Source organism: Aethalodelphis obliquidens, unplaced genomic scaffold (genome assembly GCF_003676395.1).
Source record: "Aethalodelphis obliquidens isolate GAN/ISIS:26980383/991018 unplaced genomic scaffold, ASM367639v1 scaffold3, whole genome shotgun sequence".
Lineage (NCBI taxonomy): Eukaryota > Metazoa > Chordata > Mammalia > Artiodactyla > Delphinidae > Aethalodelphis > Aethalodelphis obliquidens.
In genome coordinates, this window is record NW_020837947.1 from 50,553,737 (window position 1) to 50,568,323 (window position 14,587).

The 14,587-nt window shown below is 34.7% G+C and overlaps 1 protein-coding gene across 3 annotated transcripts in view; it reads left to right on the forward strand.

Annotated features, from left to right (window-relative positions):
- SEC63 (SEC63 protein translocation regulator) overlaps positions 1-14,587 on the forward strand; it is a 70,356-nt gene that overhangs the window by 22,974 nt on the left and 32,795 nt on the right. For all 3 annotated transcript variants that reach the window (XM_027089290.1, XM_027089299.1, XM_027089283.1), the window contains exons 3-8: positions 4,565-4,679; positions 6,236-6,348; positions 10,207-10,268; positions 10,855-10,913; positions 12,392-12,442; positions 13,472-13,580. In XM_027089290.1, the coding sequence (XP_026945091.1) occupies positions 4,565-4,679; positions 6,236-6,348; positions 10,207-10,268; positions 10,855-10,913; positions 12,392-12,442; positions 13,472-13,580 (509 nt within the window). The remainder of the gene's footprint in view (positions 1-4,564; positions 4,680-6,235; positions 6,349-10,206; positions 10,269-10,854; positions 10,914-12,391; positions 12,443-13,471; positions 13,581-14,587) is intronic.

Sequence of the window (14,587 nt, forward strand, 5' to 3'; positions counted from 1 at the left end):
AGCAGGCAGATATTTTTGGCTTTCCAGTCTCTTCTGTTTTGGGCCTTGGTCAACACATTGTGGGTATCTGAACCTCAGTTTTCAAGAAAAAAACCCAACCTTGTGATGTTCTCTTTAATAATTAGTAAAGAGATTTACTTAAATAGAAGTACAGATTAATGCATGTTTAAATAAGGAAGAATTAAATAATACTGGTAAAATTTTAGATAAGGTCAGGAACCATCAAAACCTTTTTGCTACTTAACCTTGAAGCATTCTTTCAAAATTAAGTAGTCATTGTATAATACTCTAATTTCTGGAAGTTGCTTAAAAGAAAAAACACAAGACCTCAACTTAATTACTGAAGCCGTATGTAGGGAAAATGTTTGTCTTTTAAGAGAAACCAAACATGTTTTTAAAAAATTGGGCACAGTATGATGTAATCTGTTATGTTTCTACCTTTGGTATGGCTCTCAGGAAATTAGAGCGTGGTTTTATTGGTTGTGGTAGTTTTCATCAGCCTGGGGATTCTGTCATTAACCTCTTCTCTCTTCCCTTTATTCTTTGGCTCAGAGAGCTAGATGCTACATGAAGAGCATCTAACACAGGGTGTAGTGTGTTTTAGGTGTTTTGTTCCCTTTCTCTTCTACCCTTGTTTGCTTTAAAATTTTACTTTAGTGGTTTTCAATTTTACTTTTATCATTGTTTTTTGAGCTTTGTAGCCTTTTGGGGAAGTTCACAAAACAAAATGTGGAGTTACTAAGTTTGTGTGGAAATAAAATATATTTTCAAGTGTTCTTTAGCATATTGAGGGTATTAGCAAACTTTGGGTTTGAGTCAAAAGTTACTGTTTTAAATTATTTTCATTATTCATAAAATAAGTAGTTATTGTGTGCTATGTATGTGTCAGGTATTATACTAGGCGCTGATATACCTGAGTAACAAATAACTAACAAGTAAACAAGTGATGATAATAGAATTTAATAAGGGTTGTAAGGGGCGGGGAGGGTGTGCCATGAAAGAACAGAGGGAGGGCTCTTAACTGGCATGAGATAGAGAAGATTTCCTTGTAAGTGAGGTCCTAGTTGAAAGCTGAGACTTGGGTTAGAGTTACTAATAACAGCAAATAGCTACCAGGAATTGGTTGTTTACTATCTGTGAGGCACCTTTTAGGGGCTTTACATACCTAATCTTATTTAATTCTCAGACCCACCCTAAAAGTTGGAAGTTGAATTGTAAAAGGCTAAGCAGCTTGCCAAGATCTCTAAGTTAATAAGTGATAAAGTTGGGATTTGACTTCAGGTAGTTTTTGCTCCAGAGCCTATGTTCTTAACTACCTCTCCCTAGATAGCCAGGTAAAAGTGGGAGTATTCCAGGTAGGCCTCCCTCTTCGTCTTTGGGCATACAGATAGTATGGAAAGCAGCTTGTAGTATTATGCCCTTAATAAGGTTTAGAGCATTAATTTGGTCAGATAGAAAGAAATTTGCATCTGAGTGCCATCTCTGTTTGTTACTCTGAAGTTAGTCAGAACTGAATAGGATCCTGTCCATGTGCTCAAGGAGTTTGCAACTAGCCAGAGGAGGAAGGTCATGGTTTGTGCTTCTTTGTGACTGTAACCATGATCTCCCCATTGATCATCTTAACAAGGGTTAAGGATTGCTTCTTGGAGGATACATAATTTGAGTTGAGTCTTGAAGGATGAATATAGTTTGGATACGCAGCAATGGGGAATGGGAATTCTAGGTTGAAAGACCCAAGAGAGCAAAAGCATAATGGTGGGAAAAGCTTAGGGGACTGTGGGATATGGGGATTTATTTTGTTTGAAATACTAGGGTGATAAAAGTAAGGAGGTAGGTTGGAAATGGATCCTGGAAACTCCAAATAAACACATTTAAGCTAGGTTCCTATCAAGAGAGCTTAAACACACGGAATGTTTTCTTTCTGTATTTGAAAATAGGTCACTTCAGTTTTGTTTGATTAGGTCTCCTATGATTCATTTATGTCTTTGTTTAACAGTTCCTACCTAATGTAACAAATTGTGATACAAAAGGTATAAAAAAATTATTCAATCTCATCATTAAAGGTAACCACCATTAAGATGATTTACCTTATTAGATAACTCCCTAACACCATACACAAAAATAAGGTCAAAATGGATTAAAGACCTAAATGTAAGGCCAGAAACTATCAAACTGTTAGAGGAAAACATAGGCAGAACACTCTATGACATAAATCACAGCAAGATCCTTTTTGACCCACCTCCTAGAGAAATGGAAATAAAAACAAAAATAAACAAATGGGACCTAATGAAACTGCAAAGCTTTTGCACAGCAAAGGAAACCATAAACAAGACCAAAAGACAACCCTCAGAATGGGAGAAAATATTTGCAAATGAAGCAACTGACAAAGGATTAATCTCCAAAATTTATAAGCAGCTCATGCAGCTCAATAACAAAAAAACAACCCAATCCAAAAATGGGCAGAAGACCTAAATAGACATTTCTCCAAAGAAGATATACAGACTGCCAACAAACACATGTAAAATGCTCAACATCATTAATCATTAGAGAAATGCAAATCAAAACTACAACGAGATATCATCTCACACCAGTCAGAATGGCCATCGTCAAAAAGTCTAGAAACAAATGCTGGAGAGGGTGTGGAGAAAAGGGAACACTCTTGCACTGCTGGTGGCAATGTGAATTGGTGCAGCCACTATGGAGAACAGTATGGAGGTTCCTTAAAAAACTACAAATAGAACTACCATATGACCCAGCAATCCCACTACTGGGCATACACCCTGAGAAAACCATAATTCAAAAAGAGTCATGTACCAAAATGTTCATTGCGGCTCTATTTACAATAGCCCGGAGACGGAAACAACCTAAGTGTCCATCGTGGGATGAATGGATAAAGAAGATGTGGCACATATATACAATGGAATATTACTCAGCCATAAAAAGAAACGAAATTGAGCTATTTGTAATGAGGTGGATGTGGATGGACCTAGAGTCTGTCATACAGAGTGAAGTAAGTCAGAAAGAGAAAGACAAATACCGTATGCTAACACATATATATGGAATTTAAGAAAAAAAAATGTCACGAAGAACCTAGGGGTAAGACAGGAATAAAGACACAGACCTACTAGAGAATGGACTTGAGGATATGGGGAGGGGGAAGGGTAAGCTGTGACAAAGCGAGAAAGTGGCATGGACATATATACACTACCAAATGTAAAATAGATAGCTAGTGGGAAGCAGCCACATAGCACAGGGAGATCAGCTCCAGCTCGGTGCTTTGTGACCACCTAGAGGGGTGGAGTAGGGAGGGTGGGAGGGAGGGAGACGCAAGAGGGAAGAGGTATGGGAACATATGTATATGTATAACTGATTCACTTTGTTATAAAGCAGAAACTAACACACCATTGTAAAGCAATTATACTCCAATAAAGATGTTTAAAAAAAGATGATTTACCTTCTATATTTTTACTTATAATAAACTTTTATTTACAAAGAATAGGATTATATTATACATACAGCTTTGAAAGCTGTTTTTCTAATTTAACAGTACAAGGTAGATAATCTTCCACAGCAAATATTTTTAGTGTCTAGATAGTATCTCTCTATGGATGTACTGTTATTTATCTTTTCAGTACTGTATTGATGGACATTTATGTGTGTATGTTTTCAGCTATGAATTATACCTGTAACCACCCTTTTATACTTTATAAACTTAATTTTAGTTTATTTCCTTCTAAATTTCTTGAAGTGGAATAGATGATAGTTAAAAAGGTATATACTTCTTTAGGGCTTTTGATAACCTTATTGCCAGATATTCCTTTAGAGTGTAGAATGTATGAGAGTTCCTTTTTACCTTAGCCTCTCCAACACTGATAATATCAATCTTTTAAATATTTTTACTAAATAGAACATATTGAGGAGAAAAGAAATTAGTTTTTTTTCAAACTATATGTTCTTTTATATCTTTTTTTACCCTGTTATGCACGTCTTTCTATATCTGTTAGCTAAAAATGTTCTATTGTGTGGCTATATCTTGGTTTATTTAATTAGTCTCCTATAAATGGTTTATTTAATTAGTTCCTTATAAATGGACATTGAAGGTTGTTTCCAAATTTTTACTGTTATAAACAAGGCTACTTATTCATCTTTGCACAATTGACCCATTATTTTTCATAATTATCTTACTAAGTGTAATTACAAGGTCAAGAGCAATTCTTTTTTACATTAAATGGTTAACTGAATACTAAGTATTAATATATTTTGATCTAATGGAATGGGTCCAATAAGTTTATGAGTACATTAACTTCTTACTTAAAATTCTGCAAATAGTAACTGAGAGAATATTATATGCCAGGCACTGCTAGGTTCTAGAGAATTCAAAGGTGAAAAAAGATGCAGTCCTTATTGTGTCTTACAATTCAGTGGTTATAGAATTTGAGTCAATAGCACAGTGACATGAGACTACTTAAGATCGTTTTATGCCTTGCCATAGTGTCTTTAGAATCTTAAAGGAAAACCATATAGTTGTATTTATTTATACTTCACTTATCTTTTTTCTAAACAGGAAAATAGTTCTGCTTGCAGGATGGGCATTGTTATTATTCCTTACATACAAAGTTTCCAAAACAGACCGAGAATATCAAGAATACAATCCTTATGAAGTATTAAATTTGGATCCCGTAAGTAGTATTTTATATAGTCCCTTGAAAATACTCTGGGCCCACAGCCTAAAAGAAATTGAGCTGTGCCTAAAGAAATCAGACTCTGGTCAGTTAAAAAAGATACCTAATCCATTATTATTCTAATGCATATATGTTTTTTTTGGTTGTTTTTTCTTTGTGGTACGCGGGCCTCTCATTGTTGTGACCTCTCCCGTTGCGGAGCACAGGCTCCGGACGCGCAGGCTCAGTGGCCGTGGCTCACGGGCCCAGCCGCTCCGCGGCATGTGGGATCCTCCCGGACCGGGGCACGAACCCGTGTCCCCTGCATCAGCAGGTGGACTCTCAACCACTGCGCCACCAGGGAAGCCCCAGCATATATTTTTTAAGCCACAGATGTTGATTGCCATCCTATTAAGAGTTGGTTTGTAATTGCTAAAATGTAAAAATATCTGAAGATGAGATGAGAAGTTAGTATATTTTTAAAAGACATTTCTAAGGTTGGTTTAATGCAAAGTTAGAAGCAGGAGGTCTATTTATGTTAGTTGGATGGGACCCTGTGTTAGTTGACACTAAGGCAGTGTGTTGGTGTCTTTGTCATAGAAATTCAGGTTAATCTTGAGTGTACCTGTTAGCTGACTTTCTTGATTGAACTTGAGTGATGGGTCGCAGTAGAAAATTGGTCTTTTAAGTTAATCAGTGGAAAGTTAGAACTGAAATGAATGCTAGCGATCATCTACCCTTTTTTTCTCATGGAGAAAATGAGGCCTGGAAAATTTGTGTTTGTCTGGGGTCCCATAACTTCTTAGTAACAAAGGTGAATCTAGTGCCCTTTCCATTTTTTCTGCCATACTACTTTTTTTTTTACTTCTAGTCTCTCCTCAGTAGATGGCTTGATCCAGAGACTCATATGATACACAGTAAGGAGTGTGTTAATCTTGTAGTTTTCTGCTTTGTAGAAGAAAAGTTTGCATATCATCTGAGTTTTCTTATTGTGATGATCATGGTTATCAAGAGGGATTTTTTAAGATTAAAACGTTTGGGGGCAATTTAATGCCATAAAAAATCAATGTGAAAAATTTATTCATAGAAATTGAATCTAATTAGGAAACAACTAAGGTAAACTTATTAAGTATTTACTTAACATTAAAATATTGACAAGCAGGTGAAACCAGAAATTCTTCAGATTTTTTTCTTAGAAAGGAAGTTAACCTTTGATTTGAGTTTTTTTTCAGCCAGACTTAATTTACTGTGATCATTCTTTGGTATTTAAATGTCACTATCATTTTATTTTCTTTAAATGGCATTATATAGTATCAGTCTAAAATGGTCGGTGCCTAGGGTACTGCGTGGCACATACTAGGTGCTCAATAAAATAAAATATCTTGGACAAAATGAATATTTTTATTTTAAAAATATGTGGGTGAAATTTATAGGACAAGGTATATATAGGATGAAAACTTCATTTTCTGTTTCTGAAAATATTGAGTAGTTCAATATTTTAAGTTCAAAGTGGGATGGATTATGTTTTTACAGCATTGTGCTTATTTTTACTAAAACAAAGCCTTTTCTTTTAGGGGGCGACAGTAGCAGAAATTAAGAAACAGTATCGTTTGCTGTCACTTAAGTATCATCCAGATAAAGGAGGTGATGAAGTTATGTTCATGAGGATAGCAAAAGCTTATGCAGCGTAAGTATTATAGGACCCGTTACACATTTTTAAGAGTGGTAAAGATAGTTTTCTATTTGAATAAAGTAGTAATAAAATAGTTGTCATACACTTTTATTAAGCGCCTCATATGTTGAGTCTATCATTTATGGAACTACCTGGCAACCCTGAAGTGTTAATTTAGCCAAACCTTAATTTTAAATAACTTACAGTAGTGCTTTTGCCATGTAAGTTGGTTAAATTAAGTAATAAGTGATGTGTTAATTGAGCTATTTTCAAAGCATCCTGATTAGAAGAGATCTACTTGCACCTTGTTTTCATTTCTAGGCTTTTTGTTAGGCTAGATCTATTTCTTTTATTTTGGCTTATAGCTTGTCTCATTTAAACTATAAACTAAAGATGAGTTTAATTTTGGGGAAACAGGATAGGGTATATAAAATTTGAAGTAATTCCTTGAGTATTAATATTACAAGAGTTAAAAAGTTAGCTGGACTCTTCAGGAATCATAGATATATCCCACACAGCTCTTATGTTGAATTAAAGAGTAAAATACAGACAAGATGTTATCTGTTTTTTGAGGACTCGGTGATGTATATAATTTTGTAAGCTAACTTAAAAAATATAAGTAAATAATAGGATATGCAGATATAATAGCAGGCTGTGAAAGTGGAATGTGAATGACAAAAGTTTGGGAAATATCATCTTACGCATTTTTGTGCGTAATAAAAGTATATTGACCGTGTCTCCTCTCTGCCTAGCCTGCCCCCCCTTTGTGGATTGCTTGTTATCTATGTGAATATGATTCTGTAATAAAGCAATACTTTCAGGAGCTTCTGAAGTGTATACTACATTTTCTTTTCTACGCAGCAGATGTCCTCCAGATTGCTGTCTTTCAGTTGGTGTCTCCTTTTCCCCTTTTTTCAGTGTCTCCTTTAAGCATTTACCCTTGTTGCACAAGTATTGCAGTGCCTTAGTTGCTGTCTTCAGGTAATTTAAGAAGAACTGAAGATTTCCAGAGGAAGTCAGATAGCCTTGGTTTCCCTGTACAATTGTCCACCCGACCCAGAGCTTTAGCTATTGTTTCTTTCAACTTTCTGTCTCCTAATCAGATTCTTTTCCCCAAAAATAATTAGTAGTTTTAATTTTAGTGCTTTTGGTACAGTTATTTTTTTTTCCCCCCTGAGTTTTCAGGTATTGTAACACTTTCAAGTTCATGATTTTGTTCTCAGGTTACTGGAAATCTGACTCTATGATGTATGGTCACTATTCTAAGAAGTACAGAAGAATAATATATGGCCTTTGGTTTTAACTCAGTTACATGTTCAAGATGTAGAATGTTTTGTATGTAAAATGTCTTAAATAGTTGATGGTCTATCAGACAAGTGAAGAAGTAAAATGATTATGGGACCCAGAACTTTGAGTTATTGTAACTTGTACAAGTATAATTAGATTAGTTAAAAGGGTGCATTTTACTGAATATAGGTTCTGAGTGATTGAAGCTGCTATCTTATGTATGTATAACTCTACCAGCCTAAGTTATGTAATTCAAGGAACGTGTAGAATGCAGTTATAAAAAACTGCATGATCTACAAGGTTTTTCAGAATTTGCCTTGGTTATTCAGGCTGGTTTCTCTTCCCTTATTCACTCATTATAATAAACAAGCTGGGTCATTCCTATTTCTTCAGACCAGATTGTAACTTAAAGGAAAGGAGGTATGGCTATTTTTGAGGAGTTAGACCAACTATTGATATCTGATTCATTCTTCTGGATATAGTTGGGATTTTGCTTTTGGGTGTAAAATCTATGTTTAAACTACTTTGTAACAAGTGGGCAGCATGATTTACATCCTTAAAGATATTTTGATTTTTAAAAAGTATGTTTTCATGTGTTCTTACATATGAATATATAACTTAGCTCTACATAGCCAACTCAGGCCCTTCGCATATAATTTAGTGAAAACATTCTCTGGATTAGGATTTATAAACTGAGGTCCCTGAAACTGTATACAGAATTTATGTGTGTTTGTAAATGTGCGTTTTTTTCCAGGGCAGGAGGGGCATAGGTTTCATTAGATTCCTAATAGGATCTATGATATAACCTCCCACCCCCAAAGTCAAGGGGTATAATCATGTTTAGGAAGCTTTATACTCATTGAATTAAAAAAAATTATGTTAGCACCATTGGTGTTGTTTAAGCTTGTTATATATAAATTATACTGAAATCACATAGCTTTTAAGTACCTTAAGTCTTAGGAATGGATACTGAAGCACTAATAAGTAGCCCAAAATCAGTTGCTTTCTTACACTGACTTTTTAAAAAATGGATAATTCCTTTGAGTATACAGGATGGTTACACAACAGTTGTACAGATGGTTTAATGAATGAGTTAATGGAATTTTAATCAGGTGTGTATGCAGGTTGAAAAATCAAGTGCTTCTCTGATGAGAGCTGTGCTTTATTTTGCAAAACGTAAGGGCATTGTATAGAGAACAGAACAGTTTATGGTGCTGCCATCATCAGAAAGTCAGGAGGGGACAGAGATAATTATTTTGGGGAAAAGACACTGATTAGGAGACAGAAAATTGAAAGAAACAATAGCTAAAGCTCTGGGTGGGGTGGACAATTGTACAGGGAAACAAAGGCAAAAGTTTTTGAAAAACATCCCTCCCTTAGCAGAAAGGAATCTTAGCACCACTCCTTATTAACTTGCAGTCTCTCTAATAATGCCTTTCATTGGCTCCTGTATTTTACTGCGGCCTTAGGTCAAACAGTGTAAGTGGAGTTACAGTTGAATAAGGACTAAAGACATCAAGGCTCTTGTTTTCATAAATGACCAAATTGGTAAGTTTAAAAATATTTTCAAATCATTGAAAAATTTTGCAATTTTATGAAGATTCTTCTGCATTCGCTCTCTCAATTGGAGCTTTGTTGAATAGAAAATTCATTGTATCTTAAGTGCATATGTTCTGGGAAATAGAAATATGGCTAAAATTAGATTTGGACATAAACATAATCTTTTGCCAATTGGTCTGCAAGAATGCCTTCCTTATTATGTTATTGGTCATTTTGTGTGTATGTGTCTGCCTTGTCTCCTTAACAGCATTGTCAAGTTTTTGAAGGAATTGAAAATTTCTTTTAATGTTTTTTTTTTTTTTTAACATCTATACTGGGACCTGGAATAAAACTACTCTTACCCTGTGCCTTGAGCCATTGCCCAGGTCAGGGGTTATATTCATGTTAGGTGTTTAAAAAATCACTGTCACTTTCATATTGCTTGGGTTAAGAAGCTGTTGCTTTAGCAGGTATTTTCTTAGTCTTGCTGGAAGTTGGCTTAGGAGAAAATTGTGATCTTAGCACAATGCAAATGACCTTTTCCAAAGCAGTGGAATTTTATAGGTGTTATTATTTTTTTCTTTGAGAATGTGGTACCAGTTTTGGAGGGATTATTATTAATCATGTATTAAGTTTATATTTAAAAAATAGATATATATCATTATTAAAGTAAAAACATGAACATTGAAGAAATTTTGGGAAATATCTGAGTGTATAAGATTTTTAAAAGTAACGTATAATCCTCCCTGCCTCCTTAGAAAATGTAGTAGCCTTTAAAGTTGCATCTTCTGGCTTGAACTGGCTAAACCTGAGAACCCATGGGCCAACTAGGAATTTGTATCTGGGCTCAATAGTTAGCATTTTCTGTTAATGCTGAATTTCTTATTTTCCTCTCCCCCTTTTTTTCTGATTTCAGAGAGTTCTTTTCTTGATTCTCTGAAATTATCTTTAGGAAGTGAGTTGGTTAGTTAATGGAGTTTGTGTATATGAGTACTTATTTTTCAGATGTGGCTTTCTAATTTTGCACCTTTGTTCCTTTTATGCTAGTTTAACTGATGAAGAGTCCCGGAAAAATTGGGAAGAGTTTGGAAATCCAGATGGGCCTCAAGGTGTGGTAAATGATGATTAAAAAATACTGGGGTTATGATATGTGTATATTATAAAAATGTTAAACTAGATTGAAAAGAATGTTTTGATTTTCTTAGTTTGTGAATAGGAAAATTACAACCACAAGGAGTTAAACAAATATGTAAATTGAGTTCCCTTTAATTTTTACTTTATTCTTCTTTCTAGAGATTGGTTTGAAAGATAGAACTTTGATTTGATGAGGAAAGTAGTCACTGTCATTATTCTTCATTTCCAGTTAGTAGTTGATAAAAATTGGATGAATAAAATCTGTTTTTCTTTACTGACTAAACATTTTCTCATATATTCATAGTGTTTACATAAACTCAGGACATATAAAATAATTTAAGTGTTCTGGGAAGAAGGAATTCACATACTTAGAATTTTTTTTTCTTCTGGAAAAATTTAAAGTTTCAAATATAAACCATGTCCATCAACTTTTGTGTAATGGAAACACATAATAAGATAATCTTAAAGCTTTTTTGGAGGGGCTGGGGGAGACAGAATTTGGGGATATAAAGAAATAAAACTGGAAATGGAGACTCTTCAAAAATATTCTTCCTATTTTAGCCACAAGCTTTGGAATTGCCCTGCCAGCTTGGATAGTTGACCAGAAAAATTCAATTTTGGTGAGTACATTTAAATAAGACACTATAATGTGTTCGATATATCTTGGTAATATATAGAGAGCTTTACAAAGAAAATACTGGTGTGCTGTTTTCAATTTAACTGTGTATTGTGAAAACTGTTTTTGCATAATGGAGAAAAGAATCGGTTCCTATTATTAGGTTGTTGGTTTGGGGCAGTGTGTTCTAGTATAGGGTCCGTCCCCCCCCCCCCCCCGCACTGTTTAAGGAATTCCTTACAGTTGTGGCGATTTCTTGTGGAGGTGGTTTCAGATTGGGTCCTACTCTTGGTTTAGGGAACCACTGTTTTTTTATGGTATCTACATTTATCTTACGTAGCGCTCAAAATTTAAGTTATCTTTTATTCCACATTTACCCAGGCTAAATTAATTTTAATGTGTGCTAACATAATGATATATATTATATGTGGCACTTCAGGAGACAGTGGGATATCAGACTTCAGTCTGTAATATAGAGGCTGCAACTCCTAAAACATCAGGAATTATCCTAACCTATTGTTCAGGAATTCCCTACTTCTCCTTTCTTGAAAATACTTATCTAGGAGCTATCTTTGAAGCAATAAAAAAATCCATGTTTTGTTTTGAAAATGGCTATTTAGTGTTATTTTATGGCTGTTTATTTACATGTTATTTTCCAGGGTATATAGTTGCTGTATATAAGCATGTTTATTATGCTTGGGGTTATTCAGGGAATACTAGAGAAGAGAAAAGATAGTTAGCTACCAGATTTGGGATCAAGCAGTAGGACAGAAATCTAAGACCAATAGATAGAAATTACTTGCAAACAGAACATTATGTGTTCTGTTTGATATTTAGGCAAAGAAACCAGCTTCTACCATTTATTTGGAAGGCACTAACTACTTGCCAAAGTGTGGATATATAATACAGTTGACCCTTGGACAACCGGGGCTTGAACTGTGTGGGTCCACTTAATACGTGGATTTTTTTGATAAATACGGACTACAGTACTGCACAATCCATGGTTGGTTGAATCTGCGGATGCAGAGCCACAGGTAATGGGGGGCCAACTCTGAAGTTAGAGTTGGATTTTCCACTGCAAGGAGGTCGGGGAGCCAAGCCCCACATTGTTCAAGGGTCAGCTGAAGTTGGCCCTCCCTTTCGGCATGTTTTGCATCCGTGGGTAAAGAGGCCCTACTCTTTTATCAGCATTTTATATAAAGGACTTGAGCATCCCTGAATTTTGGTATCCTTGGGGCCTTAAAACCAGTTTCCCATGGATACCAAGGGATGACTATATATGCTGAAGGTTCCCTATCTGCAAAAGGAAAATAATAATGGTACCTTCCTCTTAGAGTTTGAAAATAAGGATTAAATGAAGTACTGCATGAGGAGTGCTTTTAATAGTGCCTCCCCCATGTAAGCCTCAAAATAAGTGTTCATGGATGTTGTCATCATTTACCTGGTGAAGGCCATAACTTTTTCTTTCCTTTTCAATTCAAGGTTTTACTTGTATATGGATTGGCATTCATGGTTATCCTTCCAGTTGTTGTGGTAAGTTCCAGCTCTTTTTATTAACATTTTTTAGGGAAGGGAATCGGTGCATGCTTTGGAGTCTCCTTATAAGATTGTAATTTGTATTAGAATATAATCCATTAATCCTTGAATTTTAAGAATCTTATATTCAGTTATACTTTAAAGGTCTTCTAAAGGTGACATCTCTTTAGTATATTAAAGTGAATCTCCTCCTGATGCAAAAATTACACACAGATGAGATAGTACAGATGTATTTAGAATTTAAAATGAAAATCTTCCGTTACCACCTCCCCCAACTCCATTTCTCTGTCAGAGATAATCACTGCTAAGTTTGCTTCCTTTTCAGATATTTTTCTATGCATTATGTATATATACATGTGCACATTTTTTTTTAAATGTGATCTTACTATATGTATTGTTCTGTGACTTTTTTTGCTTCATATAGGGGTACAACATGTAGAACGACCTCATTTTTAAAAACAGTTGCATAGTACCTCAATATTGAGGTACCATAAAGTTTATGATTTTATTGTTTATTACTCTTATGACTGGTGGTATTCTTACTGATCTTACAGTTCCTATGGGTCCCATAGTGAGGCTAACAATTAACCTGTCTTGCCTTCTTCATAGGATTGTTGTGTGAGAATCCACTTGTGTGGAATAATGTGAATGAAAGTAGTATATCAACTATAAAATTGCCTCTTCGCTTATTTGTCAAATATTTATTGAAGACATGCTATGTGTGAGGAACCAGCTTTTTGCTTATAGCAGTGGGTTGTTTCATTCCTATTTTGTCTTTAAACAATTTCTAGCTGAAACTTAAATGTTTTAATCATATATATGTAATGAGGTAGGTTGGTGTTTAGGCCTCAGGCAGCATAAATATTTACCAAATAAATCATTTGAAATATGTAACAAAGGCATTTGTTCTAAAGAGCAGGTCTTTTTATTGGTTTATGAACATTTAGAAAATTTGACCATTCTGCATCAAAATTAACATTTATCATGGTTTTTATGCTTTATTTCTGGTTTAATTTTGTGTTTTAGGGCTCTTGGTGGTATCGCTCAATACGCTATAGTGGAGACCAGATTCTAATACGCACAACACAGATTTATACATACTTTGTTTATAAAACCCGAAATATGGATATGAAACGTAAGTAAATTTAAGTAACTGTGATATTAGATTATTTTCTGAGTCGTTTATGTAGAGTTGATATATATTCAACTGGAGAAATTCCATTTAATAGTTTTAGGGATATTCAGTTCATTATAGCTAAAGCTGGAGGAAAATGCTAACACCCTTTATCATATGTCTTAATCTGTAGTTCTGTTATTCCCATTTTACTCAGCTATATGTATATATCAATACATATTTTTTTCCCTCCAGAAATTTTATGGTAAAACTTCTTGTGGGCTAATTTTGTAATAATACCAGCTAGGATTTCTTGAGTATTTGTCATTGCCAGGCATTGCTAGCCACTATGCATGTATTAACTCATTTAATCTTTGTATGCCCCCATAAATAAGTGCTGTTTTTAAGCACATTTTATAGATGAAGAAACTGAGCCCAAGGATACACAGTAAGTGACAGAGCTAGGATGGAACTCAGGTAATGTGGTTCCCAAGCCCTAAACCAGTACATACATAAAGCTTTGTTTAGCTGGTGGGTTTGCTTATATATCCTTGGTTTTAGCATTGGCACCATTTATATAGCTGTTGTTTTCATTCAGACATTTGAGGGTAGTAATAGTACTAGCTCACACACATTACTATGCTGACTGTGTGTCAGGCACATATGAAGAAACCAAGGCCCACAGAGAGGTGAAGAATATTGTTCTAGGTCATTCAGCTATGCATTTAACCTCTTTACCGTCCTGCTTTTTGTGAGGATGTTGCATGTATTTTCTGCTGTAAGGTAAGATTGATGACTATAGTGCCAGTCATTGAAGAACTTGTATAGGCCAACGAGGGTAACGCTAATATATGTGACCTCACATCATGTGTATTTCAAGGAACACTATTCCTACAAAACCCTCCAGAGTTCCATAATAAAAATTTCTGCAAATTACAATATATTGTAGTTTACTCAAGGCTCTGAGGAGTCATGAAGTGAAGAAACCTGAAACTCTTTTTTTTTTTTTTTTTTTTTTTTTTTTTTTT